Here is a 20,551-nt window from a genome sequence, read left to right as displayed (position 1 = left end):
CAAATGTATTTCGTGCCAAATAAAGAACATACTTTTTTGGCAAAATAATATTGGTTACATTTTTAACCATTAGAATCAGAGGGACTAGTTATAGTCAATCTGATCGATAATTATTTGGCATTTTTGCAGCTTTATTAAATTATTTCTGGGATTAGCATGGCAATATAGGCAAATATTTCCGATTCCGCATCCCTTTAATTTAGACAAATGAAATACTGGAATTTTTCCTTAAAAATCACATTTTATTAATTCACGTGAAAAAGTAAACAACGCTTACATTATGGAAAAAAAATAGGATATTTTTGTATAAAATTTTACACTATAAACGGTACAATCTTTGTACCAATAACAAAAGAAAAATGTACGGTACGATAATAGATGTTCTAATACAAAAAGTATCGCTAAGAAAGTTCTGGAAGTATTTTTATTTTTCCCAGCTCTCGATTTTAGGCACTTGTTATTTGGTTTAAAAACTTGTATCGACTTTAAAACCTCAAAATTTCTTTAGTCTTCTTGAGTATATATTATTTAATATTATATTTTTTTGTTTTAACGACAAAGTGGTTTAATTTCCAGCCAAAAATAGGCTTATAATGCATTTAAAAACGTCAAAAGGGTATGATTCACTTTTTCAAATATTTTGGTTTCTTTTTTTGCTAAATGAATTAATTTAAATGACTAATGGTAACCTAATATGGAAAATATTAAAATTGAAGTAGTCGTTTGCTTAATATAAATTCAAATTTAGCGGGCTTATTACTAATACTAAATATCGGTAGATGTCGCCAGCTTTATTTGTGTTCATGGAACTTTTTAAAGGGAGACGCGTTTTTTTAAATTGTTTGGCTTAACGCGATATTACAATACTGAGAACAGACCAGAGAAGCGCAGATTAGTCGATAAGTAACGTTGTAATTAAGCAATTTTCCCTGTTTATGGTTCTTATTAAATCAGGAATTAAAAATTATAGGTAATATTGCTGTATTTTTTCTTTTTGGCATCAGTTATTTTGGAGGAGGTTTACTGCACTACAACATTTTGCGTCCCAGATTGAATCTTTTGAAAGTTAGTAACGAGAAACTTTGTGATACTATTTAAAATATCGATGATATAGTCATTAAAATGTGATGGAACATTTTGTTAGAAATGAAATGATCGTGCACTCATAGTTTAAAAGCTAAGCCACTAAGTGAACTAAAAAGTACGCTTTAAAGTATTACGCAACAGCAGCAACACTTTTGCGGGTAATCTGGTGCGAATATTTTTCTCTCGAAGCCGTAGACAATGAAACTTCCCATTTCTCCTCTCCACCTGAAATGAATATTAGCAACGGGAACAATCCTAATGCTATGTTTCTGAAACGAAAGGGATGTTCAAAAATCAAAAATGTGTTTCAATGTAGAAACATAAGCCTATAATTATATTCCATAAGTGTGTCAGTTGAAATAATTATTGAAATGATGTTTAACCCATTTAAAAACAAATAGTCAGACAACAATCATGTCTCCTGCTTGACACTCCTTAAAACAATGAAGCAAAGAGCACATTTTAGGTCTAATACCTTAATATATGAACCACACATTTTATAAATATTACTATAACTACACTATTTTCTCCAATTTTTTCTTTTGTTATTTATTATATAATTTAGATGTAAAACAAAACTACAAAGTTAGCTTTTCGAACAGTCATGCTGATTCTAGCCAAACAATTTCGAAATATCAGAAATCTTCATCACTCAGACCACGGCCAACTATTAAGCCAAAATGCCTTTAAAAACCATAGTTTTTCACTTCATAAGTATTTGAAACCTTTTTTTTTCATGAATGTAATAAAAATTATCCCATTTAAAAAAATCTATAAAATCCTATAAGGTGACAGTTTACACTTTTTTAAGCTTTTCTGTGGTCACCCTGGATATGACTCTTTCAAATAATTAAATATATGGAATATGGGGAACTGACACTTATGTGAAATATAATTATAAATTTACATTAGGATGTAGAAATGAGTACCTGCATTAGAATTTTCTCCATGGGGTAAGAAGATGCGTGTTTTTGGACTAGTTGCGTCGATGCCATGTTGATAGTTGTGTCAGGAAAATGGTTAATGGGATAAACCCACGGTTGCTCTTCTTGAAAGACAACTTTGCCAGAGCTTAGCTTAACTTTATCATCGGGTAACGCTGAACTTTTGACAACGTGTTCATCAATGCGATTCGTCCTATTCAAAATGTTAGAATTTTAGATTAGAAAAACTTCTACAAACATAAAACAAGCTACCAGTACTGACCAATTTGCCATGAGCCTTATGAAACACTTTATTTGACCCGTACCGCTACAAGACCTACAACAAGCCATGCCATCACCCGTGCACTTCCAACATCTGCAATAGAGATAAGTCGATAAGTTTGGGTGTTCATATTCTTGGGAATAAAATACCAACTTTTTTCGTCCTGTTCCGTGACATTGAAAGCAACGGTCTACTTGACCTTGAAGAGTATTTTTCTGACCATCTCCTTGGCATGAATTGCAATATTCCTGCAAAATAGCTTTAATCAGAATTTTTTGCAAAAGGAGGCACTTTTGTGATTGAGTGCACTCAATTCGGGTACTCCCATTTAATGCTTGCTATCAATACTTAGATAGTACTAAAATTATTTAAATATTTTTGTTTTATCTACCAAGTCATTCTTATTCAAACAATATCAATTTTTCTTCATAGGTTTTCTGAAATTCCTCGATAACTAATAACATTTATAAAAAAATATACCAAATAATCTTATAGTATTAAATTAGATCAGGAAAATCATCTTCAATCGTCACTTGTGACCTGCCCTGACGCATAGTTTTAATCAACTGTTTCTCTATAAAATAATAGCTGTTTCTCTATAGTATAGACTACAATAATAAGTCTATAATATTGTTCCATACATTTGTCACTTTGGGGAATATTGTACTGAGAGCTAGTAACGGAGTGACGTCATCACAAGAAGAAAATCTCCCCCTAGCGAGGTATTATCAAAGGCTACGTGTGACGTGGGAGTGAGCGGACGCGAAACGGCGACGAAGCCCGTAATGCAGTCCGTCTTGTGAATAGCTCTAAGTAAAACATTTGCGTGTGAAGAATAGGAAGAATATTATACACTTATGCTAGAATGTATTTCTTTCTATTAAAAGGGAGTATATTAATGGTGGATCAATTAATTTCACATTTCTTCCACCAGGTTTAACGGAAACTTTAGATGATTGGCGCTAGTTACGTTTAAAGCAAGCCATAGCGTGTTTTAGCAGACGATTTTTCGATTTAGTTCATACTCCCTTTAAAGAGATCCACCGGCGTTGGAATTTAACCAGTTTCCCGCGCTTGTTTCCAGAATATGATAGGCCGTAAACTATGTGCTACCACGTGCTAAAATCGGGCCGAATAATCCCGAATTTTTCAATCGCCGGTGTGATCCTTAAGCAATATTCAGAACGTTATAGTTTTAAAGGACTCTTCCTGTTCCAATTACGCAGTTACTCCTCCCAAAATCTGAGTTTTATCATAGAAAATATGGAATAGTAAGAAGGTGTATTTCAGGCTTATTAACATCCAGTTATGTCTTAGTACTCAAGTAACATAATGGAAATAAATAAAACCGGAAGTACCCAGCGGAAACCTTTAGCTTTAAAACCTCGAAATATTTTTTAAAGCTTTGTCAAAATTAGAGTTACTATGTTTTCTACGGTCTTATAAATAAATCGTTTGAATTTGACGGTGGTACAACAGAATTATCTTTATTTGGAAGCGAGTGTTAATTTTTTTGATTTTATGGATTAGTTTCATGCCCGTTTTTCTTGACAAATTGATAAAAAATTTGAGTGCGGCGATAGTTTAAATTAATCAATATTAAATTTAATAACTAATTAACAATAAAATTTAATTGCAGCTTCTCTAAAATAAAATTTCTAGAGAACCTACTTTCATGCATTTTCATAACTACATTGAAGTATAATACGTGATTTAAATGAATGAGCTTTTTAAAAAATAACTTGATTTAAATCCGATACGACAGCCCTGGTGACGAAAGGGGTGGAGCTACCCGAAATTCGTCCCGAATTTTTTAAACAACCCTTAAATTATTTGATTAAGGAGACATCTCAAGGTGTTTCTCCCCGATTTTTTTCAAACTCGGGGGCTTGCACATATAGATTCCTTGGGTTAAGTAGACCTTCGGGTATCTCGAAAGCTCCTATAGGGAAAAGTTTTAATGGTCATTCGTTTTGCCATGGCAACCAAAAATGTTTTTCACAACTCAAATTTAAACTTTCTCTAAGTAAAATGGCATGGGAAATTCAAATAAATTGCCATTTTCCAAAAATAAAAAATTGGATAAAATAGGGTGAAATCGATAAAATAGGGTGAAATCGATAAAATTGGGTGAGATCGATAAAATTGGGTGAGATCGATAAAATTGGGTGAGATCGATAAAATTGGGTGAGATCGATAAAATTGGGTGAAATCGATAAAATTGGGTGAAATCGATAAAATTGGGTTAAATCGATAAAATTGGGTGAAATCGATAAAATTGGGTTAAATCGATAAAATTGGGTTAAATTAATTAAATACAATCCATGCTATTTAACGTAGAGAAAATTTAAGTTGTGAAAAACATTTTTGGTTGCCATGACAAAACGAATGGCCATTGAAACTTTAGGGGCTTTCAAGGTACATCAAGGTCTACTTAAACACCTCGGGATGTCTCCTTGTTAGTGAAGTAAACTAGCAAAACTCACCCATCCATTTCCGGTGCACGTGTAACACCGTTTCCGGCCGATACCGCCGCACGCGTGGCACATTTTAACGGAAGCAGTGTGCGGTACTTCGGCCTCCATGTAAGTATTTTGGAAATTGCCAGGCGGGTTTATGACCACTTCCCAGGGCGTCGGAGGAGTTCCTTCGCTCGGGCCATCCACCGACCCTCCCGTATACGGCTCGAAAGCCCACGACGTCGATCGCTTCTCCATGAAGGTTTCTAGGGTGTACTGTTATGGAATAACGATATTAGAATACGTTCACCCGAGCTTGATCGAGGGGCTAGCCACTTCGAAAAACTTATGTACAACAGATTTCCAATTTCCAAATATTTACGGATATTTCGCAATAATTATTCTGGATTTCTAGAGACTTAAAATAATAATAATCAACTAGGCTAATACCCAAGGCACCACCTTAGGCCCAAGCGAGGGGCAGATCACTTCCTTGATTAACGACTCACCCCTCAAACGATTAAATCAGATTTAATCGTGATTATTTTGATTAAATTCAATTAAATCACGATTAAATTGATTGATTAAATCACGTTTAATCACGATTAAAATGTTTAAATCTGATTTAATCTTGATTAAATGATCACATCTGATTAAAATGATTAAATCGTGATTAAATTATCACATCTGATTAAAATGCTTAAATAGTGATTAAAATGATTAAATCGTGATTAAAATGATAAAATCTAATTAAAATGATTAAATCTGTTTAAATGATTAAATCCTGATTAAAAAGATTAGATCATGATTAGAATGATTAAATCTCGTTTAAATCGTGATTAGATTTTTTAATCTTGATTACCCTGATTTAATCATTTTACTATGATTAAGACGCACCCAAAATGGAAGTGACCTGCGCCTCGGGCCTAAGTCATCTAGCGACTTATAATGCCTTTCAACAACAGGTGGCCGGGTTACAACGCGAAGGAGGGTGGTGGCAAGCCCTTCAAGCCACGCAAGCCAACAAGGCCCAACAGCTCCCTACACTTACTATTACCGTTAACAAGTTTTTATGGAAAGGGGAAGAGAACTTGCAAACTCATCGCGGAAGGAGTTGTTCCGAGTTTTCACCCAGTGCCACAAGTTGGGATCGAATCTGGCTCCTCTTCTTGCGAGGCGAAAGTACTAACCACTCCGCTACCCCAATATATATCTCATATATTTCTACGGGTTTCTAGAGGTCTCCAGTACTTCCAATATTTATCATGGATTTCTGAATTTTAGAAAAGTATTTCTTGGTATTTCTCGAAAGATTAATTGATTTGACGGATTTCTCGAAATCTATAATATTTATTAAGGATTGTGGGAATTCCAGAAATATGGGCCATATTTCGTATTTCTCGAGATACTCCTTTAAATAAAATATAATTCATAGCCGATTATAGAGTTTGTGCTGCTGCGACTGTAAGTATAACCGGTTTTTTTGTGGTTTCTCTTTATACTAACAAAGCCAAGAATTATCTATTCATTGATCTGGCAGCATTTTTCAACAGGGGGCAAGACAGTCAGAGAGGGATTTATTTAACCGCCTATTAGCAATTTTTATACGGATTTACTAATAATCAGCTAGGCTAACACCCAAGGCACCACCTTAAGCCAGGCAAGCCAATAGCTCCCTATACTCACTATATAGGCGCTTAAATAAACCCCTTTTGAAAAATGCTGCCAGATCTATACATAGAAAATTCTCGGCTTTGGCAGTATAAAGGGGATAAACCACAGACAAACCAGCTGTATGTCCAGTCGCGGTAGCACAAACTCTGTACTCTGCTATGAATGGTCTTTTACTTAAAGCACTATTACCCTAAAACCTCAGTTCTAGTAATTATTTAGAAATAACAACGATTTTTCGTTTTATAGTGTACGAAAAATCGTTGTTATTTCTAAATAATTACTAGAACTAACTTTTACACTAGTCGTGGAGATGGTGGAGTACTAAAGTCATACCCTAAACCTCAACAAGATTTTATGGAAAGAGGAAACCGAAGAACTCCGGAGAAAACACCTTTAACTAGTGGGAAGAGAACTGGCGAACTCAACTCGGAAGGAGTGGTTCCGAAATTTCACCCAGTGTCACAAGTTGGGATCGAAGTCGGCTCCTCTTGCTGCGAGGCGAAAGTGCTAAGCAGTCCGCCACCCCACAAGATTTATAATATTTCTCCAGATTTTTCGTATTTCTTATATCATTTTCCATTTGACTGCTCACTGCTCTCGAGCGCTGTGAGGAACACTTTATGTTCCATTTGCGTGCTCGGACATGCTCCGATCAAGTTTCGCGTGTTCCATTTCGCGCTCTCGGGTGCTCCGATATCGCCCAAAACCGATCTCCCGATTTCGACAGATCAACGGATCGAGATTGAGATCGGAGCAAATTTTCGCGTGTTCCTTTTAGATTTTGTGGCAAAATGGCAGACGCCAAAATTCAAACGCTTAGCAGACGCAAAATCACAAAGCGCGGGAATATGTTCATGGAATGTTCCATTTGCGGTTTTACTCTGGTCGATCGGGGCGAGATCTATCTATGATGTCAGAGACAGATTCGGAGCGAATCTCGAGCAATCAAATGGAAAGTTATTTGGAATTTCTAGATTTCCAGTTGTACAGCAGAGTTCTTTAGTGGTGAGCCCCTTGGCGTTTGATTATGGAAAAATGAAAGATTCAGTTACGTGAAACGCGTATGAGTGCTCTATCGTGGTAACAGCCATGTTGGTGGCGGCGTTTTTGCCGTAACAGCACTGCTGCGAGACGTATTTGAGAAGAGCTTGCCTCGCTTCTGCTTCGGTGATTATTGGTCCACTACACAAAATACAACCATAAGTAACATAATACGTCTAAGTATGACACATGTAGCCTTGCTTAAGCATTTTTTCTTACTAAATCCTTTCTTTACCAAAGATAAATCAGTAAAACGACTAGCAACTCTTTGAACCGGAAGTTTAACACTCCTTGTGATTTGAATTTGTCTATTGGTCATCCAAAAGAAGTCAGAGTTCAAATTCAGCCAATCATATAGTACTCCAAAAAATGTCCGTCTGTTGCGTAACCGTAGTACCAAAAGTAGCATAAGACCTAAAAGTGTGTCAGCTGTACGTTCGCGCCGATGAAAATTTCTAGTGAGACCTAGTCTACATCATTATATTTAGTCTATAGTCTGGCGCGATTTTCTCTCTTCGATTTACTCACCCGTAGACATACGTTCTAAAACGCCTCACTCGGCGGCGCTGGAGTACCTCGATTTTGATGACGTATTTTCCGACTCCCCTTTTACCTCTCCGAGGTAAATACAATCACCGTGTCTGTCTGTGGGTCTGTCTGTCAGGCCTGCGAACGCGTTCGCATTTTCGGTGCAAAGTGTAATCACTGCGTGCGCAGTTTCTCGAGATCTCTGCGTTCGCAGTTTCTCGAAGGGTTGGCAAAACCACCGTGTGACGGTGAGCGTTAACGGAATCATTTGCGGTTTGGTTTGGATGGTGTTTTTTCGCTCACCGTAGTGACGGTTTGGTGTTTTACGTTTTTGTAGTGTTTATACGTAGGTTGTGAGTGTTGAGTTTGTTGTGTTTGTGTTCTGATGGTTGTGCATGTTGAGTCTGTTGTGTTTGTATGGGCGTTTTCTCTCCAACTTCTTCCTAATGACTTTGGGACGGACCGAGTGCTGAGTGTAATGCTACCACCTCTCAACGTCCAATGGCAGGGTTTCCATCAGTTGTACACGGTATTCGTCTTAGTATCAATTTGCGATCGCATCGGGCGGGATTTGAACCCGGGACCTCCTGCTTGACAGGAGGACGTTCTACCACAGAACCACCGACACTTGTTACGCTTTATTGAAAATTAGACCTTCAGCTTTATCGGAAGCGTATTTAATAGAGTACGAAATTTTGGTTTAATTGAAATAGAATTGAAATTGAAATTATTGCATCGAAGAAATTCTAATTTAGCGTTTCTCTATTGATTAAAAACAAATGCGCCACCCAGGTTTCGAATCCAGATTTCTGGCCGCGTAATCTCCAAAACCGACGCCTTTACCAAGCAAGCCACGGCGTCCTCTTCGAACTACCTGCTTGAACTTTTAGCTTTTAACACTTTTATAGTTTGTGTAGGTGGTACAGAGATTTTCCGCCTCCTCACGCGTGCCGTTAATTTCCGCCCCCTCCGACCAACCCCCTTAAAGGGAGAGTGGTCTTATTCGATAGAACTCTTTGAAACGCACGCAGTGCCGTTTATTTCCGCCCCCTCCAACCAACCCTCTTAACAATAAAAGTAAAAGATTGCAATCGTCTACGCTCGCGTCTACGTGAAAGAGTGAGACCAAAAAATCCAAAGCGGTCAAACTTAGGGCCTGTTGCAAAAGTCTACTTTGCTTGAATTGCACATGTTAAATTCAATGGGCTAGCACTTTGGCTAGGGCTTTTGCAACAGGCCCTTAAGCTGCAAAGTATGCGACCATGGGGACAGAATCTCCGTCTTGCCATATTCTTAGTACATAAATACATTCTTGCAATCATATGATTCATGCAGCTGTTAATAATCCATGTTAAATATCTGCTCTAAGAAAATACCAATTTAATCACCAAGATAATATAAAATTCGAGAATGACATATTCTATTAATTTCTGTTCTGCAAAATTACATTCATGGGTATTTTTTTATGAATTTGCCTAAACTACCCAAATGTTTGATATAAATTTATTAAAATAAACATATTTGAATAGCAGTTTATGAATTTCTTTAAATCATATTTCCACTAATTTCAATAATTTAAACGAATTATGTTCGTCGTGTTTTGCTTACCTATTTCACCTTTGATACTTTCCGTCTATCTAACGATAGGAAATCACATGGCCTCACCAGCTTTTGTATTGCTTTGCCCACCCGCGTATCCTGAGGGTGGGTGGCACCCAAGTTTTAATCCTTCAACTTAGGATGGTATTTTATATATCTAACGATAGCAAATCACATGGCCTCAACAGCTTTTATATTGGTTTGCCCACCCGCGTATCCTGAGGGTGGGCGGTGCCCACTCTTTAACATAGGATGCTAAATATATATCAAACAATAGGAAATCACATGGGCTCAATAGCTTTTATATTAGTTTGCCCACCCGGGTCTCCTGATGGTGAGCGCCATCCACTCTTTAACTTAGGATGGCAATTTATATATCAAACGATAAGAAATTACGTAGAATCAACAGCTTTTGTATTAGTTTGCCCACCCGAATACACCGATGTGGAACTAATATTACGGCCTGGGCTGACTTGTTTACTTTGCGACAAACTCTCATTAACTACTATACCGTTCTGACACACTTTTGGGTCTTATGTTACTTTTGGTAGTTCGGATCAATTTTAATTTATATGGCTATACCTCCTATTACATGTGTAATTATCTTTGTTTCTTGGTAGCGTCGCGAGTGCCGCGCTATCAGTAGGCGGTTGTTCGGGCACCTAACGATGAAAAGGACATATAAGTGAACTTTAAACTTTTATCTTTTACTTTTACAATTTCACTTAGTCCTTATTACAAATAACCGGTCATTACAACACGAATACTTCAAGTGAACAGGTGGAATTGAAAATCGGGTGCCAAATTCCCGGAATATCACGTTAACATGAAGTTGGGTAAGATTAGTTCATAGCGCCACTACCGAGGGGCGCTATTTTGAAAAACTTTTGGTATCACTGTGAATAAAGGATGTGGTAGAGAAAAATTAAGGAAATAAATTAGAAAAAATTTAGAAAAAATAATAGGGCTAATTAATGAGAAATAAAAGATCTTCCATTAGAACGTAATTTCCCGATTTTTAGCGGGAAATCATGGTAAAATTTAAAATAAAAATAAATACAACCTGGACCACAGATAAATTATAGGAAAATAGGTGAAATTAAAGGCATTTATAGGAAGACATTGAAATAAAGGATATTTAATTAAATGTTTTTCTATAGGGTTGCCGGAGGTCAGGGAAAATTCAGGGAATTGAAAATAGGGCTCAGAAAGACACTAAAAGGTTAGGAAATTTTACGAACAGAGTTCGTACGACATTTTCGAAATTATTTTTTCTAATTTTCCAGGTTTTTCCCTGACCAATTTCTCTAATTTTCCAGGTTTTTCCCTGACCAATTTCTCTAATTTTCCAGGTTTTCCCCTGACCAATTTCTCTAATTTTCCAGGTTTTCCCCTGATCAATTTCTCTAATTTTCCAGGTTTTTCCCTGATCAATTTCTCTAATTTTCCAGGTTTTCCCCCGACCAATTTTTCTAATTTTCCAGGTGTTTCCCCCGACCAATTTCTCTAATTTTCCAGGTGTTTCCCTGATCAATTTCTCTAATTTTCCAGGTTTTTCCCTGACCAATTTCTCTAATTTTCCAGGTTTTTCCCTGACCAATTTCTCTAATTTTCCAGGTTTTTCCCTGACCAATTTCTCTAATTTTCCAGGTTTTTCCCTGACCAATTTATCTAATTTTCCAGGTTTTCCCCTGACCAATTTCTCTAATTTTCCAGGTTTTCCCCTGACCAATTTCTCTAATTTTCCAGGTTTTCCCCTGATCAATTTCTCTAATTTTCCAGGTTTTCCCCTGACCAATTTCTCTAATTTTCCAGGTGTTTCCCCGACCAATTTCTCTAATTTTCCAGGTTTTCCCCTGACCAATTTCTCTAATTTTCCAGGTTTTCCCCTGATCAATTTCTCTAATTTTCCAGGTTTTCCCCTGACCAATTTCTCTAATTTTTTAAATATTTCAACAAGCACCAAATAAACAGAAACTTGTAGGCCCTGGCTTTCGGATATATTACTTCTTGTAAATTTCTTTGAAACTGTTTTATTGAAGGGCTTTTTGCAATAAAAATAATATTTTATCCTTTATTTTTGAAACATGTGAAATCATATAAATGGGGTCTTACCTGGCCAGGGGTTCCCGTTGGGGTTGTTCCTCTTCGTGGGGGGTACTGGGGATCAGCGGCGGCGGAACGTCATGGGCGTCGAAGGAGATGTCCTCGTAGCCGAACACTTTCTCCAGTAGCTCGAGAGAAGGAGCCGTGGGTTCGGGCTCGTCGTCGACCACATCCGGAGGTGGTGTCACTGTAAGTAATGCGGAAATCATTAAACTAAAGGACACATTTCCAAGCTAGTTTTTTACAAGCTTCACATCATTTTTATTTTCGATTTAGAACCATTGCTGTATTTCTATTAAAATACGATACTAATCATTTGTTAGGTTGATAACGAGGGCTGATCACTTCACGTTATCGGTGTACACGCTTCCCGTAATATGAAAGTAATCCACGTAATCTCTACGTATTATTCCCGTGATTTCGGTGTACTCCGCGTAATCGGTGTACACGTTTCACGTAATGAGTACGTAATCTGCTTACTCCGGGTACTCCTCCCGTAATCTTGGCATACTCATCGTGATCTTCGCGTAATCATGGCATACTCATCGTGATCTTCGCGTAATCATGGCATACTCATCGTGATCTTCGCGTAATCATGGCATACACATCGTGATCTCCGCGTAATCATGGCATACTCATCGAGATCTTCACGTAATCATGGCATATTCATCGTGATATTCGCGTAATCTTGGCATACTCATCGTGATCTTCGCGTAATCACGGCATACTCATCGTGATCTTCGCGTAATCATGGCATGCTCATCGTGATCTTCACGTAATCATGGCATATTCATCGTGATATTCGCGTAATCTTGGCGTACTCAACGTGATCTTCGCGTAATCACGGCATACTCATCGTGATCTTCGCGTAATCATGGCATACACATCGTGATCTCCGCGTAATCATGGCATACTCATCGAGATCTTCACGTAATCATGGCATATTCATCGTGATATTCGCGTAATCTTGGCATACTCATCGTGATCTTCGCGTAATCACGGCATACTCATCGTGATCTTCGCGTAATCATGGCATGCTCATCGTGATCTTCGCGTAATCATGGCATACTCATCGAGATCTTCACGTAATCATGGCATATTCATCGTGATATTCGCGTAATCTTGGCGTACTCAACGTGATCTTCGCGTAATCACGGCATACTCATCGTGATCTTCGCGTAATCATGGCATGCTCATCGTGATCTTCGCGTAATCATGGCATACTCATCGAGATCTTCACGTAATCATGGCATATTCATCGTGATATTCGCGTAATCTTGGCGTACTCAACGTGATCTTCGCGTAATCATGATTTACTCAACGTGATATTCTCGTTATCATGGCATACTCATCGTGATATTCTCGTAATCATGGAATACTCATCGTGATCTTCGCGTAATCATGGCATACTCATCGTGATTTTCGCGTAATCGTCTCGTAATCATAGCATACTCATCGTGATATTCGCGTAATCTTGGCATACTCAACGTGATCTTCGCGTAATCATGATTTACTCAACGTGATATTCTCGTTATCATGGCATACTCATCGTGATATTCTCGTAATCATGGAATACTCATCGTGATCTTCGCGTAATCTTCCCGTACTCAACGTGATCTGCACGTAATCATGGCATACTCATCGTGATCTGCACGTAATCATGGCATACTCATCGTGATCTTCGCGTAATCTTGGCGTACTCATCGTGATCTTCATAGATTACTTAGCGTATTCCACGTATTCTTTGGTTACTTAGCTACAGTCCCGAAGTCGTTAAAGTGATCAGCCCCTCGCCTGGGAACCGAGAAGTGGAACCTTTTTGCGATCTCATAAACCGCTTTTCCCCGCAAAGTCTGTATTCGTCAAAGGACTGAAATGCGAATGCAAAAACTGGGGAATAATACGCTCCTCAAATTTATAGAGTGTTTGCTGGAAGCAGTTTATTATTCGGCAGCATTTTCGCCACACGCACGCTTAAGAAAGCACGTGCTATTTTTCCGGATTCTCCCCCGGATCCCCGTTAATGCTCTCCACTCCTAAAGTTGTTTATGTTTACAAATGCTTCGATCGAAGGCGGGGTGCAGCGTCGGGTGGCGAAGCCGAGTTCAGTGTTTTAAAAATAGACTGGTTTTCTGTTTATTCAATATTCAGACCGTACAGTACGGGTGGTGGTCATAACACGTGGATTCGACACCGATGAGGAACTATTTCATTTCCAACGAATTTTTAGTCGTACAACAGACAGTACGTTATTTCTAAGAAATATAAGACCAATTATTTTGGAAAATTACCGTTACTGTACTGCCTCGTATCATATGTAACATAATCACGCGTAAGTATGCCCCTGTATAACAAATGAAAGACCATGGTTGCCACATTTTTTTTCAGATTCTAATTCCCTAACGTTTCTAGGTTTTCCCTAGACATTTATGGACATTTTCCCTGAACTATTTGTAACCCAAAATTTTGCAATTGTTAACCAATATTTTAGTAAAGATTTTCTATTTCCAACCATTTCCCAGGGTTTTTCTTAACTATTTCCGTGGATTTCCCCAACTTATTTTATGCAAAAATTTTGAAATTTTAGGAGCTATTTGGTAACCAAAATTAAATTTCTTGACATTTTCCTGACTTCTATACTAATTTTGAAAATTCCCGGACTTTTTCCTAACTTTTAGACCCGTTTCCAAATTCCCGGACTTTTTCCTAATTTTTAGACCCGTTTCCAATTCCCGGACTTTTTCCTAATTTTTAGACCCGTTTCCAAATTCCCCGACTTTTTCTAATTTTTAGACCCGTTTCCAAATTCCCCGACTTTTTCTAATTTTTAGACCCGTTTCCAAATTCCCCGACTTTTTCTAATTTTTAGACCCGTTTCCAAATTCCCGGACTTTTTGCGGAATTTCGTAGAGATTTTTGGCGATTTTATCATTACTTTTTTAAGTTATTTTAGGATTTCAATGTTAATTTACCATAGAGAGAGTGTTCAAAGATTTTGCGATTTTAGACAAAGTGTACGGGATTTTGGTAAATGTCCAACCCCTCGCGTAAATCCTTACGCTATACTGGCTGCCAAAAGAGGGCGAAGCGATAGCTTTCGGTCGCGAATATTCCTTGTGATATTGAAACAAAATATCGTGATCGCGAGACACGAGATAAGCTCTAGATTGCTGAAGCCAGAAACGCGCGAGGAATAGTTCTTTTTAAAAAGTAAAGTGGCGTTCTTGTTTTAATGTTGCTCTTACGTCACAGCATGGACTAATTAATGTATACACAGGGACGGTCCGCACAACGCTACTCTCTCATAAAATCGGCGACTAAGTCTTGTTAATGCAGTTCCCTCTTTTCCTCCCCCCCCCTTAAGCAAAGTTAGCCGAGTCAAAACGTCATCAAACGGAAAAACGATGCTGCCCTCTATCTGCAAGTCTTGGAGTCTATCGATGTTGGCGTCTGCTTATGATTTGAAAAACAAACGGTTTTTTTCGTTCATTTGAATAAGGTGTATGATTTAGGAGCTTTAATTTAATTAAGTAGTTTTACAAATTAATTATGAGGAAAAAGCTGTGTGTTTACCCTTCGTGAAAAAGTGATTCGAAGTATTGTCATAAAGAACACACGAAAGATTTCTTTATACCTTTCCTGTTCATCTTTTTCTAAGCCTTGTCCAAAAAAATCTTTGATTTACCATTATCGGAATCACTTAAATCCACTTTTTTAATCTTCTTTTTGTCTGGAGAAATTGAGAATAAGGTCTCGAATGTATGGGCCGAAAAATTAATATCAATCAATTTAATTGTTAATATAAATGAATTCATTTACCAAACGCACGTGGAGCTTACAACATCGCCGGCAAGGCGACTGTTTTTTTTTGTTCCCTTAAACCTTTCCTCCCGTTTCCATCCCCCTTGACTCAGTTTGTCGTTAGTTCGCACAGTCGCCGCTCGAGGGCACATTTAGCAATCGCTAGCCGCTAAATTTCCTATGCGGACCGTCCCTGTGTATACATTAATTAGTCCATGGTCACAGTCTCTTGCTTTTACAAGTCTACGAGCGCGCGCTACAGTCGCCAGAGGAATATATAGCTTTTTCTAGCGCGCGCGAAAATCGCTCGTGCGAAGGATATACTAATAAAGCTGTGTCTTGTGACGTAAGAGCAACTTTTAGACAAGTTGGGCAAGACCACTTTTTAGCCTCGCCCCTCTAGCATAAGTAACATAATAACAATAAGTATGACAATTAACGAGATTTACAACCAAACTGATTTTCATAGTTATTGCGTAATCAAGATGTTTTCTCAGCACAGATCCCTCTAGTGTCTAAAATACGCGAGACTTCCGCTAAGCCGAAATATCTGGTTTCCGATAGATAGGCGGAATATTGGGCTAAAATGATAAAAATGAAAAAGGTTTTTCACGGCGCCACGAGCTCATGTTTTTTTTATCACGCATGATTGAAGATTTAAGATTTAAGATTTATTAATAGATCCGTATAAAATACAACTCTTTTGCAACAGAGCGGCTCACCACCATCTGTGGGCGCACGGTCAAAAAAAACCCCAAAGTTTTAGTCGGAAATAAAATTACAGAAATTTAAAATTTATAATTAAAAACTAAAGACAAAAACAATTATAGTAATGGTGATAGTTCATATTAAGAATTCAGCCTACGCCATTCAGCTTTGTATTTCTTCCAATAGACTAGTATATGTTGCCATGTTCAAAGGCTCGCACCCTCCCTTAAAACCTAACATGCGCCATTTCAGGATGTGAAGGAGAATTATGTGACAGGGCTTAATTTTCCCAGCCGCAAAGCTCACAATTTTAAAAGCGCTACAAGTTACAATTTCGTCAAAATGGCGCCGTTGTTGTCGGTTAAATGATTAGGCTTAGTCAGTTTTTGACCTTTTATTTTTGAAATTGGGCCTTTAAAATTTAAGTAATGGTAATTAACCATTGTGTTAAGTAAAAATAACCAATAAGCCACGTATGGCTGAGGTTTTTTAATCAAATTTACTGGAATCCATTTCATTTCTAAACTTAAAACATTTAATAAACTAAGCCTAACCTAACTTTCTCGCACGTACTATCTCCTAAGCCCCAACTCGCAGTGATAGTTGAACAGAATTCTTGAGGCGCTTCAAAGCGGCTGATGTACCTCAGTAAGCCTTCCGATTTAGGCCACGCCTACCGTGTCAAAATATCGGGAACAGTGAGTTCCCTTAAATTCTTGGTCCATGATCTAACCATGCCAAAGCCGTACCGTCGTTATTAATTAAGGGTTTTTTTGGCCCCCGAATAAAAACTCTGACGTAAAAGTCTCCGCGAAACATGCAATTAATTTTTCAGCGACCACTAGAGCCAATCACTTCCTAGTCCACCTTTTCAGAGTTCATACAAATACTGGCAAACAGCAAGTCATTGCTAACTTCACGAAGAGGTATAGGGTAATTCATTGGCATTTTAACTAAATTGGTAATGAAGTCAAATCTTTAATAAGAAACATTCTTTATATAAAACTCTTTAACGCAAACTTTCTGAATTCCCATAAATTTCGCTAATTTCTACAAAAAAAAAAAGAAATTTGACTGATTTCTCATAAAACGAAAATAAAATTTCCTTGATTTCCCCGATTTAAAAAAAATGGGAATTTCCCTATTTTCGGATTTTTACCAAAATTAGAATTTCCTTATTTAACAATTTTTTACAAATATAAGAATTTCCCTATTTCCCCAATTTTTACAAAAATTAGAATTTCTTTATTTCCTCAATTTTTACAAAAATTATAATTTCCCTATTTTCGCAATTTTTAAAATTAGAAATTTCCAATTTCTACAAAAATGGCAATTTTCCTATTTCCCCGATTTTTTTTTATAAAAACTGGGAATTTCCCTATATTATCGATGTTTTTCTCTCCAAAATTGGGAATTTTCCTAATTTTTACAAAAATGGGAATTTCTCTAGTTCCTTGATTTATACAAAAATGGGAATTTCTCTAGTTCCTTGATTTTTACAAAAATGGGAATTTCTCTAGTTCCTTAATTTTTTTTTTTTACAAAAATGGGAATTTCTCTAGTTCCTTGATTTTTACAAAAATGGGAATTTCTCGAGTTCCTTGATTTTTACAAAAATGGGAATTTCCTCGACTGTTCTTTCAACAATCTAATTCCCTGATATTTCCAGGTTTTCTAGGTGTGTATGAACCCTGCTATTTTATGTAAATCGCTATAGAGTTTAGAACTAATTTTCAAAAGTGTTGAAGTAAAAAATAGAGACATTCAGTAGGTGCAGTGGTCTGGGGTCAGGGCGAGGGGGGAAATGACGCGTTGAAAGCCGCCGATTAAAACTTTTAGCGGTGAAAGTCAAAAATAGCTCGGCTTAAATCGCCCATCGCGAACCCTTTTTAGAGAGAACAGCTTGAGGGCGAAGAATTCTTATCTTTGTACTTAATCGCTTTCTAAAAGAAAAAGCTACTCATACCAGACTGAAAGTATATTTATTTCCACAATCTTTGCTTTAAACCCGGAAATTAATTCTTTTAAATCAATGGTGTATCGGTTTCAAAACGCTCCTACGCGTTTTCTCGCAGGAAAAGGCTTATGTGTTTAAATCGATTAATTTAGGATAAATTTAGGTTGCTTCTCTGTGTAAATCAATTAAATTTAAGAATATGAGCTACTTAATGGATTCAAATTAGTTGCTTTATATTTTAACCAATTGATTGTTAAATAATATCAATGTCACAATTAAAATATCGATTACTTCAAAACCTACATTGCTTCTGTCTTTATATCTATTAATTTCAAGAATAAGGAATTTAATAAATTAATATTAAGTTAGTTTAAATTTAAAACAAATTGATTGTTAAATTACTACACAGCAAACTTACTGCTTAGCTGCCGTTTGTAAACAACACTCGGTGGTCGTAAACTATTTTCCCTGGAAAAAACAGGTCGCGATCTACCGCATGCTCTTTTATAACTCATAATTTGTTATTAATTTATCACATGGTAAAGGTTAAATTTCAAAACTTGCCCCCTAACGTAGCACCGTATTGCCGTTATATCTGTAGAGCCGTACATCTTTAAACATGCTCCTCGAAAAGAGGTTCACTTCAAACTGAACGAGAATCTTCTAATTAGCTTTTAGGATAGCCAAACTTTCCCCTACGAAACCACCCGGCCTATCTCGTGAAGAAGAAAAAACCACCTTTTCCTTTTTCTAAAAAAATCTGTCATGGTCTTTCATCTTTTCACATCTTCCACGCTCCAATCTCTCTCTCTCTCGTTGCCTACGTCCCAAAGAGAGAAAAAAAACTTTGTTGTACCTAGTTTTATTTTTAGCATGAAGCAGCTTTTTTTTTTTAAATTCACCCCTTCACAAGTTACCTATTTGCGAAGGTGAAATTTAAAAGCACGAAGATTTTTTTAAATTCCTTTGCAAGTGCAAGTTTACGTTGCTAAAATAAACTTTTCGGAAGTAGGCGTTTGAAGTATATACCGGTAATAATTGTTTCCGCAATAAAGCTTTCATTGAAAATCACTTCTTAGGAGAGGGTTTACAGTCTAAACACTTTAGTCTTCGTTATCAGTTTATGCGCTTCGTAGAGTGTAAACTTATTAAAATAGTAGCCAGTCAAAAGACATTAATTTAAGATTAAACCGGTTAATTTTTATTAATATTTAAATTACTGTAATAGTGTTAAAATGATAAAGCATTCTGTGAAATTTACTGCATTTGACATACCAGAAATATATAACTTACACCATAATTGTTTTTTCAAATCTCTATTTCATCACTAATGAAACTTTAAACCATTTAAAATTAGATTAACGGGTATATCTTTACATATTTTTTGCAAGATATGTAGAAGAAAAATAAGTGAGCTATGCCAAAAAATATTGAGGGTGGTATGAAAACTTTGAAACGCAGCCAAAAATATTTCATTCAAGATCAATGGAAAACCTAATATTTTTGACAAAGGGAACGGAAATAGCATTCTTTAAATATAGCTTTAGAGAGATCAAAGAACCCCTCAAGAATAGGAAATGACTTCCAAACCATTTGTTTCATTTTTATTATTGATATACAAAGTACATGCATTCATGCTTATATTATAAATTAAATCTTACGTAATTGAGATTGAGCATTATTTGTGGAAGACCCGTTGCAATTAGGCCAATCGTTGAGCATTATTTCTTGAAAATTGTCATTTGCAGCCCCACTATGATTATGTCCACTAAATTGTCCATGGTGGTCAAAAATGGGGGCTGAAGGAGCAGCTTGTCTTGGCAGTGTGTGAGCGGGTAAAATTACCTTTAAGCTCGATGCGGGTGTATATCTGTTAAATACATACAATCTATAATTAAATTTTATTTCCATATATTATAATTGAAACGCATCCCATTTACCTTGAGTTATCACCCATTGTGCGTTATTATTTTGATAGAACAAGGCTTAACGAGATCAGAAATTAACTTTTCAAAGTAAATGTATTGTTTTAAATCACATAAGAGTTGTTTGGAATTTTCGCGCGGACTTCGGAATATCGACGAGTAGAAAATTCACTTTTCCGGTTATTAACAAACATGACTGAAAATGTAAAATTAGTTTTGGAAGAATGATCATTATAAATATCCAGTTTTTCACATTTTTCGCCCGAAAAACATCTGCTTTTAACGTAACGGTTTCTCATGCCATCTGCTTATTTTTGTCGATAAAATTCGAGCGCCAATTTTGAGTGTAAGTTTTGATCCTCCTTTTCAAGTATATCTTTGTTTTAAAAACGATTAGATAATAATATTCTAAACTACTTATTTTATAGAGCATGGGAAAATGTTTCGTAGAAACATGTTTT

General features: G+C 36.7%; 1 protein-coding gene across 2 annotated transcripts; it reads right to left on the bottom strand.

Moving 5' to 3' along the window:
• Window positions 1–278: 278 nt before the first annotated feature.
• LOC149966261 (protein SSUH2 homolog) lies at window positions 279–20,341 on the bottom strand. Of its 2 annotated transcripts, XM_090181347.1 has the most exons (9): window positions 20,106–20,341; window positions 19,827–20,035; window positions 11,709–11,886; window positions 7,478–7,607; window positions 4,779–5,027; window positions 2,446–2,540; window positions 2,293–2,385; window positions 2,016–2,223; window positions 279–1,355 (listed from the first exon to the last, which is right to left on the bottom strand). In XM_090181347.1, exons 1-9 carry the CDS (start codon window positions 20,120–20,122, stop codon window positions 1,209–1,211), a joined length of 1,326 nt encoding a protein of 441 aa, XP_090037473.1. In that variant the 5' UTR covers window positions 20,123–20,341; the 3' UTR covers window positions 279–1,208. The 2 variants fall into 2 exon arrangements, with proteins under 2 accessions (XP_090037473.1, XP_090037482.1); XM_090181356.1 differs by lacking the exons at window positions 19,827–20,035; window positions 20,106–20,341 and adding an exon at window positions 18,584–18,795.
• Between the last annotated feature and the right edge of the window lie 210 nt (window positions 20,342–20,551).

This window comes from Leiobunum rupestre, chromosome 1 (genome assembly GCF_980474605.1).
Source record: "Leiobunum rupestre chromosome 1, qqLeiRupe1.1.hap1, whole genome shotgun sequence".
Lineage (NCBI taxonomy): Eukaryota > Metazoa > Arthropoda > Arachnida > Opiliones > Sclerosomatidae > Leiobunum > Leiobunum rupestre.
This window is presented reverse-complemented; position numbering and strand designations above follow the sequence as displayed.